At 43.9% G+C, this 14,277-nt stretch overlaps 1 protein-coding gene across 2 annotated transcripts in view; it reads right to left on the bottom strand.

The window, feature by feature from the left end:
- The window catches only part of igsf21a (immunoglobin superfamily, member 21a), a 137,849-nt gene that overhangs the window by 38,412 nt on the left and 85,160 nt on the right, over positions 1 to 14,277 (bottom strand). For both annotated transcript variants that reach the window (XM_086118168.1, XM_086118169.1), the window contains exon 4: positions 12,496 to 12,614. In XM_086118168.1, the coding sequence (XP_085974294.1) occupies positions 12,496 to 12,614 (119 nt within the window). The remainder of the gene's footprint in view (positions 1 to 12,495; positions 12,615 to 14,277) is intronic.

Genomic DNA, 14,277 nt, shown 5'->3' with positions numbered 1-14,277 from the left:
AAAGAAAGGCATGGAAAGACGTGTGAGATTATACGACGACGATACGTAAAGGCAATCAGGTTATGCCTCATGTCATCTGAGCAGTTGTCTACATGTGCTACACGAGACAAAACACGATTTGCATGGGATTAGTATCGCAATGAAGCGATGTGTGACATTATCTCTCCAGTCCGGAAATTTCCTTGAATGAATCGGCATTGGTTTTGCCAGACTATATGGCTGCATGGTTAGAAATCAACCAAAACAGCTCTTCCCGCACCAAAAACGTTCTTCGGGAGACTCATCGTCCCATTAGTTATTGGCCACCCAGTCACCAGGGTCCACACTTTTTTGCCGACTTTCAGCGAATTAAAGCAACTCCATTTCTTTTCAATTTCTCTTCTGACCAAATGACTCTTTGACAAAGGCAGCTTGGCGAGACTCAATCGGCGAATAGATAGAAATTCCACCCGGTTTGCAAAAGGGTGTTGCGGGTCACCGGACTGATGCTTTAAAACGAACTCAAAAGGTATGTTGCACTGACAAAAGTGACCTTGGGGGGGGGGGAAAAAAAAAAAAAGGGTCTGTCATGTCATGTTAAATGAGGACAAGATCCGGTTAGACAATTTGCTGTGCCGTCTGTATGTTTTGTACATAACAAGCTACCACACAATCATGTCATGCAGAGTGCAGAGGAAAATCGAAGTCGGGGGGGCATGAGAAGATGTAATGAATATCAATGATGTCGCTCTATGTTGAATGGCAGAGTGTTTATGATGCATGCGAGTGGTTTTATTGCTCTTTAAGCGTGTGTTTGTGTACAGTATGTTGACAGACTCAAATACAGCAAACATTCAATGATGTATGTTTTTTATTTGTGTGGAAAACCAACCCTGCCCTTTCTGTCACAGGCTAGGATGCTGCAAGATCCTGCCAAATCCCTGGCGAACAGGAAAGTAGGACCGTATTTCGGGCTTCGTTTCAAAGGCCAGCATATCCTTGCGTCAATATCAACAGTTATCGATTGTTCATACCTTACAATTTTTTCCACTTGTCCAAACTGGACAACCTGAAACGCATATTCGAATGTAAGCAACACGCGGTACATCTTGACTCGTCACCTTGATTTTAACATTTTAGTGGCATTAAATTTAATGTGACCCCACCATTTGGCACACAGTCGGTCACTCTCACTGCTACTTACGACATAGCCGTGACCATAACAATTTAGTGAAATGAAAATGATGCATAATGGTACAGTGCTAGTAAATGTCACGTTTAAGGGTCTTGGTTGTAAGGAGACGGACTAATAAAGTAAAGCATACAGCATATAAAATCCAATGTGCCATCTGTCAAAAAGCTTGGGAAACGGCATGAGCGAGTCTGCTGTCCCGTCAGTTCAGAACACAGAACGCCCAAAACAGGAAAAATCATTTCTATTCCCAGCTAAGACTTTTTAATCAACTACTTTAAATGGTCAAGTATTGCAGCGACGATTACATTTAAGACTTGTGGTTAGTTTAGACGGGCTGTGCTGTGAGTTTTTGTTTTGTTTTGTTTCAAGGACCTGAGTGACATGTGGTAATCAATGCAAAAAGAAAAAATAAATAACAAAGCGGAGCGAGTGAATGCAATCTGTAAGTTGATTATTCGTCTGAGCACATTTCCATGTGAAAGCACACTTCTCCATTTCCCTGACAGACGTGCGAATGCAAATCAGGGGTGTAGTTTGTCGTCACTGAGAAATTGAGCGTTTTGTTCCCACGATGAGGATTTATTGACAATTTCTCCTGGTGCCGAGGAGGCGTGGCTTCCAGACACCCAAACACTTAAACTCACGCGCAACAGCATGTATTTATGAGCCCGAGCAGACATTATTAGAATAGCAATTTTGAAGGTTTCAGAATCGATAGAAGAGACCATTTTGTTTGCTGCAGGAAAAAATATTTACACTGAAAGACACTTTGAAGTCACCTAAAGTGAAAATACAGAATGTACAGTATGTTTGCAAACACTGAGAACTATGTAGTACTGAATTGAAGAGAGTTCACATCAAACTGTTTTTTTGTTTTTTGTTTTTTAAATTATTTGACCATCCTGGTTGCTGAGCTGTGAATAAGACACTGCCCCCAGTGAGTGACGCATTTGGGCGTCCAGTATGAAGACGTCAGTGTTTTGAGATGATGCTGTCACTTATATTTGATTCAGTGCGGCCAGTGGCCGTTTGCTTTCTGGGAGGACCTGTGAAACGTCCGAAGACAACGTATGCATGAGTTGTCAGCGCAGACTCCGTAATAAGAAATTATGAGCGAGGCGAAAGGTGTTATTGTCAACGGATTTGGACAAAGCGTCCGCTAAATGATGTGATGAAAAGAAATGGCCGCCGAAGCCTCATTTTGCATGAGCTAGCAAATGTGACAGTGTATTCATCTTCATGAAGGCGGCGTGCCAAAGCAAAAAAAAAAAAGAAAAAAAGTACAAAACCCTAAAAAAACTGTGATAGAAATAGCTGAGCTCTAATTGTAAGTTGGGTTGCGCGCTCGATTCGATTCCACAGACATTCAGTCACAATAAGATAGGAAAACGTGTGACGGTGCTCCGGGACAAAGTCACAGGCGGTGGTGGGCGGGCAGCCAGCACACAGGGAGAGAGAGAAAGTTCATTATACGGAAAATAAGGAATCATTGACAGAGCACGGTTACCGTGGTTGGGGGCAATCTGACAAACATATTGACTTTGGCACACATGAAGCTGCATACTATATACCGATGCACCCGCTCCCGCTTTACACTCTGCACATTATTCCGTAAATATGTAAAAATAAGATCTCTCTCCTGGGTGTTATTTTCCAAACGGTTACAAAGCAGAGCTGCCGGAACAACACCACGACCTATTGTTCTGTCTTCCATGCAAATGATTTTTAATTGCAATCTGTGTCTTGACTTTGAATACTATTTAATATAATGGTGTCCTCCAAGGTTCACATCTCAGCCCACTGCTTTTTGTTTGTATTGTACGACTTTATTGATATTCTATTACTGCTTAATCTGTTCAGGGTTGTGAAGATTAGCTGCAGCCTATCCCGGCAGACCTTGGGCAAAAAGGAGGCAGTACACTCTGGATTGGTTGCCAGTGAATCACAGGGAACACATGGAGACAGACAAATATTCACCTTCACTCTGTCAGCGAGTTAGACGTTATATCTGTTGGTTTTAAGAATTGATTTATCTTGAATATGTGCAGAATGCTTCTCGATGCGGGAGACCCAATTTGATTTGATCAATTTTGCATTTTTTAAAAAATATAACTGGATTGTCTTAGTTTTATCTTCTAATTTATTGTCAGTATCTGCCTCTATGTAACTTGCTAAATTGGATAGCGTTGATTTATTTGGTTATTATTGTATATTTATTGCATTGTTCATTTTATAGCAATTCAGTGCCTGCCGCTGCGCGGATGATAAACGGCGCTGGATTTTTCACTTCATCTAATTTGTGTTTCAAGTTCATTGGTATTCACTGCCGCACTACGAATTATATGGAGTGTTACTACTGATTTATTTTGTAATGTTTGTGTTAGGGCGCCACGGCGGTCGACTGGTTAGCACGTCCGTCAATCTATCACTTCCACAATACTCCACTGACATTGGTTACATCTTTGCTCTTAGAGCTTGGGTGTCATCTTTTGATGTTCGAGAAAGAATAGAGAAAAGCAAAGAGGAGGATAGGTTCCAGAGAAAAAAAACAAAGAAAGTGAACTTGTGTGTACCGACTCGCGACTAATTCACTCAAGTAGACTGGATTTATGAGTCAATGTTTTGGTATGACTGGTCGAGCCAGATAAGGCTTTTCTCGTACGATGAGCACTGTGACTGTCATTTGCCGCCTTCAATGTGCTGTTAGCGATTTTGAACTCCCGGTGCATTGCTCCCCGGTGTGCCGCGTCAGTCCCCGCGAGGGCTCGTCGGGTCTACACAGCAGTCAATTAAGTTGCGTCGGACGCAGTACGGCGGCGTCAGTGCCGCCGATGCACACATCGCGGCGCCGCATGGCAAATATGAGGGCGCAAGACTGTAGGCGAGGCTTCATTTCCATAAACAGTCTCTCCTGCAAAAGTGCTTTTGGAGTGTGCAGAGCGATGAGGCAGCTGCTGCTTGTGATGTGGAAACCCGAATTGAGGAAACTGCACTTCCCCCTCTCATCTATTGCTCACTGCATTATACAACTAAACGTCTGATATCCTCTGTTCTGGTACGGAGGTGAGAGAAGAGGAGAATACGGTCGCATTTTGATACAGTATTTGTGTATTATAAATGGGGCAGATAGGATTATTTTGCAACTGGGAGGGGTTGCTAACTCAATGCATAGTTTTTCCAAAGGGGTTAGGTAAGTGTCTTTGTATATGCATAAGTGTGCGCGTGTGTGTGTGTTTGTGTATAAAATATGTCTTCCTATTCATTGAATTGCATGTCTAATTTCCTGAGGCTAAGTTCATTTTCAAAGAAGTTGTTTCTGTCTTTGCTTTCAACCAATTGGTTGACTTTTGACTCATAAGATTTATCGCTGAAAAATTGTGAGCATTTTCCATTCCACCGCTCCTGCTTTTATTGCTATTCAGCTTTAGAAATATCTGCTGGCACTCACAATCGGTTGGACCCCGGCTAAGATTTTCTTTCAAAAGCAACATCTTCTTCCAATGGGTGTTTATGTATGTTTGTATTTATTCATTGGGGCCATCTCTCCAAATCCTTTTGCGCGTCCAAGATTAGTGTCCAATCTCCAACAGTGAAGATCACAGTGACATAAACTCTTTCAGAAAAGTCGGAGAGTTTTCACACTTGCAGTCTATGTGTTGGATAATGCGACGATAATAATGACAGTCCGACATGGTTACAAAATCACTTCAGAATCAAACCCGCAACACGCAAGGCCACATTTACACGACGTTCTCTGCGGCCGTAGAGCCCGCGAAACGTACTGTAGCACATGGCGGCATTTTCGATCACGGAAGCCGAGACAGACCATGAGGGGGAGGGGCTGCTGAGTCCCAGATGCTCATAGAGCCGATACGTTTACCACATAAGCCAGTACGTTCCCTCCCATCATGGATGTTATCAAGACATACGGGGAAATATTTTACATTGTGAAAAAAGTGTCGTATCCTGATCTCTTTTTGCTCCCAATCCTTTGCAAGTGTTCCGAATTGCTCAAGGAGTTGCCTGACGGCTGACAATTGAGAGATTGAGAGACTGACCTGAAAAACTCAGACAAGAAACCCTGAATGACCGCCACTCAACAAGACCAAGAGTACGATTTAAATTGTCCCATTTCACTTTTTTTTAATGTGCTGTCGGTTTCAGATCTCTGCTTCAATGGGAGACAGAATCAAAACTACTGATAAGTGAGCACAGTGAGAAGATTGACCGCGAGCAGCTGAAAATTAATCTCAAAGCCGGCTATAAACAGCAGACAGGTGATTTCATATCATGTTTTGTTATAATTATACAAAAAAAAAAATTTCAACAGACAGCGGGGAAAAGATAAAAATATATCAAATCATCACGTAAGAAATGCTATTAAAGCCTCGGCGAGACACACGGGCCCACTTTCATCCTTCCCCGTACTTTTTGGCTGACATTCTTCATGTCACAGATGCCCTTCAGTTAGTCTCTTGAAAGTTTAATTAAATTTAAGAAAAAAAAACCCTTAAAAAAACGCTCAACCTCCTCAAGAGGTTGAAGCTATTCCGTTACAAGCGCAAAATGATAAGACGGTCTGATAAGTTTTGTCAAACTTGTGAAAAGACAGACTATTTTTGTGGCTATCGCTTAGCGCAGGGGGGGGGGGGGGGGCGAGGTATCGAGCGAAGGTAATCGTGAGGTAAATGGTCAAAGGACTTTTATCTGCTTTTCCTCTGTGGCCTTCCTTGATGGGGAGGAGGGACCCGGTTGGGGAAGCAAGCGATGAAGACATCCGAAAGGGGAGATCGGGAGCGTGGTGCGGGAGGGGGGGGGGGCGTTGATGTGCTACGAGAACACTAGCTTCCACTTCACAGTGTACAGAGAACAAAAAAGGAGACATCAGGGGGGCCGTTGTGTTCCATATCAGACATCCACGTCTCAGGATGAGCGAGGGAACCATGAAAGGAATCATGAAAGACAAGACAAGGTTATTTTAAAGTGATGCGTTAAAAGACTCTGGAAACACTTTGAAGATGTAGTCTTCTGTGTTTTAACTGTGTTTCTTTGACCAAAAAAAAAAAAAAAGAAAAAAAAGTGCTGATTTGCTCAAAGTTTTCCCGGGTAGGTCCAACAAGTTTGCGCTAAAGACAACCTTGGTCATTTCTTTTGCCCATCCCTCCCACCCTCCAACTTTTCCATGTCACCGCTCGATGTGATAGAGAGCAGAATGGCGAGAGCAGAACGACAGCGTGGGAGGACTGAAATCTATTCGGCGATAGCCTGACTTTGCGGTAGTATCCGAATCGTAACAGGCAGAACTGTTTCTGTGTGAAAGTGAGTGAAATTCAACACCTGGCACTCAATTCTCCTGTGCTGCTGTGTTAAAAGCAACCGTCTGACAAGAACACCAGATGCTGGCAGCCAAGCTGTCTGAAATGTGAAATGTTTGTCAATGTTTTTGCGTTTTCTGAATCCGGAAACTGGAGTTTTAAACTGAAGTGGAGTTCACAGTTTTGAAAGATTTGAATGTAGTCTCAGTCCCTAGTCCCTCACATCTGACAAAAGTCACACCACTCACTCAAATGAACGTGCACTGGAAGAAACACAAACCGTCAACAAGGTGGTCTTCGGCACAGTTCCTTCTTTGTTAGCATGACTTATTTGTGATCGTGTGTTTTTACAAAACCATTTTCATGCCCAGTGCAAACCTAGCATGGCAAGCTGACTAACTCTACACCGAGGCGTGTTAGACCTTGTGTTGATATTTTTGCAGACACGGCGCAGCGGGTGGGGGCGGGGCAAACAAAGCCGACATGATCGAAGCAACGTCTCTCATTCCCTTTAAGGCGTGCTGATAGTGCTTGACGTGGCAGAAGAAGAAACTCATTTGCCACGACTCCTGTGGCAGGTTGATGCTGGCAGAGTACGTTCATAAGCGTACCTCCGCGGCGCATGATTGAAAGTTGGCTCGGGAGACCACAGATCTCTTTAGTGGGCACTTGGAGACTACCTTCCATGGGTCCCGTTCAAGTCCAAGTGTGGTTGATTCCTGGACCCTCGATAAGAAACAAAAAATAAAAATAAAAACGGAATGATGCAAGGCATTAGCCAGGAAGTGGACAAGTGATGTTATGCGTTGGAATAATGGGGAGTGAGATGGCAGGTCCCTTTATGATGTCTAAAGTTATCAACGTATACCTTACAGTAGTATAAACCTCATTGGAGACGACGACACTAAGCCACACTGCAAAAATGACAAAAGCCTTTGCTGTTGTGGTTATGAAGTGTAAAAAAAAACCCTCATGGTGTGCTTTCCGTCATCCCCTGCTAACTAAGAATGGGCGAGAGATGACACATGTTCTTGACACAAAGCTCCAGCACCGCTGCTCTGTCTCACTCTCGAGGCCGAGGAAACATACTGCGGCCGTGCTGCCCTACAGGTGTTTCATAAATATCTCTCAACGTCACAAGCAGTCACCGCAGTTTGTCCGTTGCAACGGCTCACACTCACTCTTCCAGACTCTTGAAGATAAATGCCATCAAGTAGCAGGTTCAAATGAGAGGCAGAGCGATATCTGTCCAGAAGAGTCAGGAAGACAAATCACAAGAAGACGTGGCAAGAGACAGCTAAATTAGCTACGCTCGGAAATGCGAAGCGACTCAACACCCAGGCAGTAATCTCCCATCAGAAGTTTGCCACCATTGTGTTAAATTCAACATCTGTTATTACGCTTTAATATAGAGAATGTCTTCTTACAGTCTTTTTGTTTTTTACATTTTAATTCAAGTATAACGCGTCAAAAGTTGCTTCTAAATTCAAACAAATCCGTGCCCTGAACAGGGATTCAGAAATTAGGTTTGAGCGATTCCACTGCACTGCACATCCTCAATTTCAAGGTTAAACTCTAAAAACTAAGATGTAGCATCTGACTCAGATATGTAAAGGACTTTCTTATTCTTTTATTTATTTTAATGATTTTATTTTTTCATTTATTTTGCAATTAAGACCAGTTTAGAAGAAGCTTATAATAGCTTGCTAAATAACCGTATTTCCCGTACTTTGGAGTATAAACGCACACCTTCAATGAATGGCCTATTTAAAAACCGTTTTCATATTTCGGGCGCACCGCATTATAAGGCGCATAGAATCGAAGCGACAATAGTGGCTGCGGTTGCATCATGCATCCACTAGATGGAGCTATGCCAAAGGGAATACAATACAATACAGCTTTATTGATAAAGAGCATTCACAACCGCTGCAGCTTTCACAAAGCGCTTTACAGAACATTTAAAATACTCCATTCAAGAAATCTGAATATTTCTCCATATAGAAGGTACATTGGATTATAACGCGCTCTGTCGGCTTTTGAGAAAATTGAATGGCTTTCGGTGTGCCTTATAGTGCGGAAAATACGGTAAAACCACTGTCAAACGATTTTGGTGAGAACATTTTACAAGGGCCACATAGGCTAATGTTGACCAATGTACGCCTCTGCGGATGCAAATGGAGGACTCTCCCTCGAAGAAAAGCAGCAGAATAGAAGCTGATGAGGGTGACGCAAGCACCCGCCGCTCGTTGCCTGTCCACTCTGCTGAAATGTGTAAGCGGACTGACTCAAAAGGCAGCCGCCATGGTGGAGCTCATGGATGCCTCACTGATGGCTTCAATGCGCTATCCACTTGGAAATGACACTCGCTCAAATTTGACAAAACGACACAAAAGAGGTTGCGCCGATCAAGCTTTCGGTTCTTGTTTTGTTGAATAATAAAAGAAGAACAATCAGGACTGCAAAGTCTGACAAAGTCTTGATCAGAGAAAAAGATGCCCAGGCTACCAGCTCAGCGTCGGATGGGAAAATCCTTCAGGAAGCTTTTGAGCTGTTTATTTTCTGCCTCACTCATCACCCCAGGGTTTAGCTCAAAGACAAACATTTAATAATTCATCTGCTCATTCTTGCATCCTCCCTCCACGGGGCTCTGAGCCAGCAGTTTTATTGGTGCTGTCACTTTAGCCAGTCGTTTAAACGGAATGTCAAGAGCTGGAATGAAACAGAGTGGCGGATGTTTCTTCTTTAAAAATAAAGAAATAAATAAATAGACGACGACAACAACAACCAAACAAGCGGTGGGGGTGTTTATATTATAGAGACAAATTGTTGCCGGAGGACAAGAGAACATTAAAATTAGGGCACATCTTGTTGCAAAGTGTCACGCCGTTGCCTTCTGCGTGCGGCGTACAAAGTCAACAGCGCGATTCAACGCTACCGGAACCCTTTGAGAAAAAGGTAAGAAATAGGCTAAGTGACACATTTATCACAAATCATATCAGGAAAGCCTTGAACAAGAAGCTGGACTGGAAAAAGGTGTAAAAAAATAAAATAAAATCAGGCCACAGTCTTTGGGTCGATAGCGGCCGCCATGTTCACGTTCCTTCGCCGGCAATCCATCAGAGCGCGGCCGCAGCCTCTTCTGCATCCGAGCTAGCTCCGGCGCCATTAATCCCGCCGATTTATAGACAAGCAGAGAAATATTCGCAGCGCTTAATTAAAGTTGAGCATCAATTATTCAAACAAATCCTGCTTTTATGCGATGAGCAGGTAATTAGCCTCTCCACGCCGTAGCGTTGGTCTCGGTGTGCTGATAAATTGCAAAGGATTCTCTTTCCTCGGCGTTTGTGAACAGAATTTCCCAAAGAGACCAAACGCAGCGGTCAGCGGACAACACAAGACCCTCGCGTTCTCAAGGTCAAATCGAGAGCGAGGAGGCAAATGACAAATGACCTTTCCTTGTCAGCTTTGCAATGTAGCGTAGGAATCACTTTGGGTAATAACAAATAATGACCCAATCTCCAACGCTGGCAAAAGACATATTGATTCCTCTCAGCCCTCAAAGCCTGAAATTATGACCTTAGCTTCATCAAGATGGATACGTCTCTGTCCGCACAATGGAATATCTATTTTATATGATTGGTGATGGGTCAGAACTCTCACCCCGACGTAATTGAATCACAATAGACTGAAATGCCACATTAATGTCCTTTTGTAACGTCAATCGTACGAAAATTAAGACTGTGTGGGCAAGGGTTGCTGCATACAATGAGGATGGGAACCCTACAGTAATGACGGAGTCAAAATTTGAACACGCTCACGTGTTCCATGAGACTGCCATGCTTGGTTTTGGAAGGTTGGAGGAAACCGGACTACCCGGAGAAAACCCACGCAGGCATGGGTGAACATGCTGCACCTCGGCCAAATCGGCAGCAGAAATTTCACCTTTCATGGCTAAACAGTGCAAATGGCTCATGTCCAAGATGTGCTTACGAAAACTCCTCCCATTGTTTACCCTTTCTGAGACGGCGGTTACCACAGTGGACAGATATTCAAAAGGTACTTTTTCTTCTACATTGATGACCCCCCCCCCCCCACCGAAAATCCCTACAAATCCGGATGGAAGTTATCATAAATCGTGCATGAAAGGATTAAGTTACCAATATGTATTAGCCTAGCCTCACCTAAAGTTAGCCACTTAAAGCTAGCCAGTCACAAAATATTGCAAATATCTCATATACCGTCATGCGGAGGGGGGCGGAACTCTTCTGGTCACCCAACTGCGTCACTCGGCAGAGGTTTTAGCCACGCCCCCAAAAATGGCACTTCGGTTCAATGCTGTACCTCGACAATTCCGTACTACAAGCTTGCCTGCCCGTGCACACATTTTCAACAATTATCTTGTTCAAGGTAGTTATCAATAAATCCGTACATTCACTTCACATCATTTGTTTCAACCGGCTAAGATGTGACTCAGAGCCTGTGAAATGAATCTCGGTTTAAAAATATCCGCAAGTGTTTTCTCTATTGCACTGGCAGATGGCAATATATTGCAAACAGGTGACTTCATTTGCATGCCAACTGAGACTCCCCAGGCACGCCTGTTTGGCGCCCACCGGCGTTTGGATGTTAGCGTTGATCAAACTCTGATCAAAGGAGTCAGGGGAGGGGTAAAACATGCTCGTTGAACCCAATCACTGCCATCAAGCGTGATGATTGTCATAAAACAAAAAATGATTGAGAACGGCGGCTGAATTTTGCTGTGCTTCCTCGCCCACGCGCTTGTTGGGTTCTAGAAGAATCTATGGGCTTGATCTTTGCAATGAATGACTTGCCGCGGTCCATTTGTATTCGTGCGCCGCAGTAGCGAATAATAGCTGGCGGTACTTATGGGCGTACAGTGCATTGTAGAGAAATGATGTTCATAATTAGGTCGCTGGAACAAAAAAAAATCCAAAAAAAAATCCAATACAATCTTAATTACTTTACATTTCAAGGTCTGTATATTATTACACAGCAGTAGTCATGGTTACGGCTTAAGGTGCAAACGTGCACGACAGTGAGGTGACTTATTTGATTTCATTTAAGGCGGAGAAGGCGTCGGTGGAGTCAAGCTCGGAAAAATGAAGCAAGGGACTCTGTAGGCAATGAAGGACTGCGGGAGAAAGGGGGCAACAGTTCAGGGTTTAGCCTTTTAAAATTGGATGACTGCAATTCTTGGCAGGGGGATTCATTAAAAAGATCATTCTTATTTATGAAGCCCTTTAAAAAATTCACATACTCTCTGTGTACTGCTTGCTATTAATTAAACCTTGTTTCTTTCCCTCTCACTCGCTCTTTCTGCTTCCTTTCTTGCCTCCGCTCCTCGACTTCCTATTGAACTTGACGCACTAATAGGTTATGAATAATTCTGTTTCAGTTTAGACGGCAATTAGCCACCATGCCAGAGGCCATTCGTCTTCGTCTCCAACGGAGATGTAATGTAGGAACCCAGTCCAGTCGGGCGACGCTCCGGTCGTCCCGGCGACTGCATCGTTCAATTCTTTACGCCCCAGCGAGGAGACACTTGCAACTTTGACAAGGAGAGCCGGCATGCAACTTGGGTCCGGTAGGCACAAGCTCAAGCTAGCGTTAGCGTTAGTTTAGCTCAAGGCTGGGAATGAAACAATGTCGTCAAAACATTTGAGAGATACGTGAACAGAGCCAGCAGGATTGTTTTGGCTCGTTCGAATCACCCGGTCTTGAAATCAAAACGGAGAGAAAACATGACAGTGACAGCACTCAAGACAGATTGCCACCCAGCTTGACACGTGCATTGCTCTACACGTAGAAACAGCTCATATCAATAAGATATGGACACGGAATGGCCCGGTGTAAAATAAACCACGCTATTTACAAGTCCAAAAATGGATGCCATCCCTGCAAAAGTTTACAAGCATTTTTTTAAACTATAAATATACCAGAAACTCTGATCCCAGAACCCGACAAAAACGGAGGGTAGTAACTCACCCATGACGGTGAGGAAGACATTCCCCGACGCCAGCACGACCTTCTCCCTCGTTGCCCGGTCGTAGATGCCCACGTGGCATTCGTACGGTCCGTTGTCCGAGATCCGAACCTCCGGGAGCCTGGGAAAACATAGCGAGTGAGACGAATGGAGGCAAAACACAACAGAGCCAAAGGTCAAAATACAATCCACAGTCCACGAAAACATGACAATGAAGCCTTTTTCGGCCAAATCGCCAGCAGAAATTTCACCTTTCATGGCTAAACAGTGCAAATGGCTCATGTCCAAGATGTGCTTACGAAAACTTAGAAATAAGATAAGATATCCTTTATTTGTCCCACACTGGGGACATTTACAGTCTACAGCAGCAAATTTGGGGGGTAGTAAGAAGAAAAACAAAGTGTTTGCAAGCACAAAAATAGATGTAGATAAAGAGAGCTGTAACACAGTTCAATATATATATATATATATATATATATATATATAAGCAGATATGCAACTGGTATAAGGTGGCTGTGCTATTTACAATTGTTACTGGTTTTTCACATATTTTATTTTTTAGTTTAGCAGCCTGACAGCAGTCGGTAGGAATGAGCGCCGTCTTGCAGCGCGGGTGTAGCAGTCTCTGGCTGAAGGAGCTACCCAATGCTGTCAGGGCGGGCCGCAGGGGGTGGGAGGAACTGTCCATCATAGCTTTTAGCTTAGCTAGCATGACCAACAAAACAAGCATGCATCACAGATGAACACGTTCATTCATGACAAGAGTTCTTCAGTTCTTCGAATCTTCAGCTACAAGACTATTCCAAAAAGAAACCTTCTCCGAGCTCCTGCGCAGCTCAGAAATATTTCGCAACAAATGTTAATTAGTCCGCCTCGGTGTGAGTGACCGAAATCGCTGATCGAAACACAACATCAGAGTTATCCGTTATGACGGACAGATTCGTGATGTCCCTCGAGGTACGTTGTCACGAGGTTCGACTGTACTGTTAGTGGGATGCAAAACGGAAATCAGGACGGGGGCATATCCGATTCCACGAATGGCCCCAAATTTCCGATTATTAGGTGCAGGGTGTCATCAAACTTAGTTCATCAATGAGAGCAATCTATTGCCCTTTCGATCTCGGCTGAAGCTTAGTGGCCCCCTGATCAGCTCACACGACTTGGTCTCCAACCTATATCAATTTCTACCATCCATCCATTGGTCCGTTCCCTAACCTTCTAAATTCCTCCATTAACAAACCAACGCCTCAATCTCCCCATGCTAAGACAACAAAAGTGAGATAGTCGTCGCCATCGTCAAAAGAAGACTTGCCAAAAGCAAATACGTATTGAAATGATGAACAAATGTTTGAAAAAGCAAAGTATATATTTTTAAAAAAAAAACGCGGGCACCTCGAGACAGGAAAGGAGATTGTATCAAGCTCTTCCTCGGGGGGATAAGCGTAAAATAATCTCTTTCTTTTTTTTCCTCTCTCGCCACAGTATAAAATGATGAGCATAGCACTGTGAGCCTCCCCGGCGGGGAGCTAATTGGCTTTGTCTTGGCTGGCTCCATCCTAGTAAACGCTGATGTAGCCCGTTGCTTTTGTTTCTACACACAAAGCCCAAGCTGGTCTCCACAGTCCCGCTCGACTGCAGAGGCATTCGCGGATTCAAATCGAGACAAGAGAGAAAGAGAGACGGAGAACATCAAGGGGAGGATATGCGCCGTCTGCCAGAAGGAGGCCGGAAAGGACACTCCAACTACAGTGAGTTCAGAAAGTCCCGACCAGTGTTTGTCTGTG

The sequence above is a fragment of the Hippocampus guttulatus genome, chromosome 8, assembly GCF_054856545.1.
Source record: "Hippocampus guttulatus isolate MCC_2025c chromosome 8, RoL_Hgut_1.0, whole genome shotgun sequence".
Lineage (NCBI taxonomy): Eukaryota > Metazoa > Chordata > Actinopteri > Syngnathiformes > Syngnathidae > Hippocampus > Hippocampus guttulatus.
This window is presented reverse-complemented; position numbering and strand designations above follow the sequence as displayed.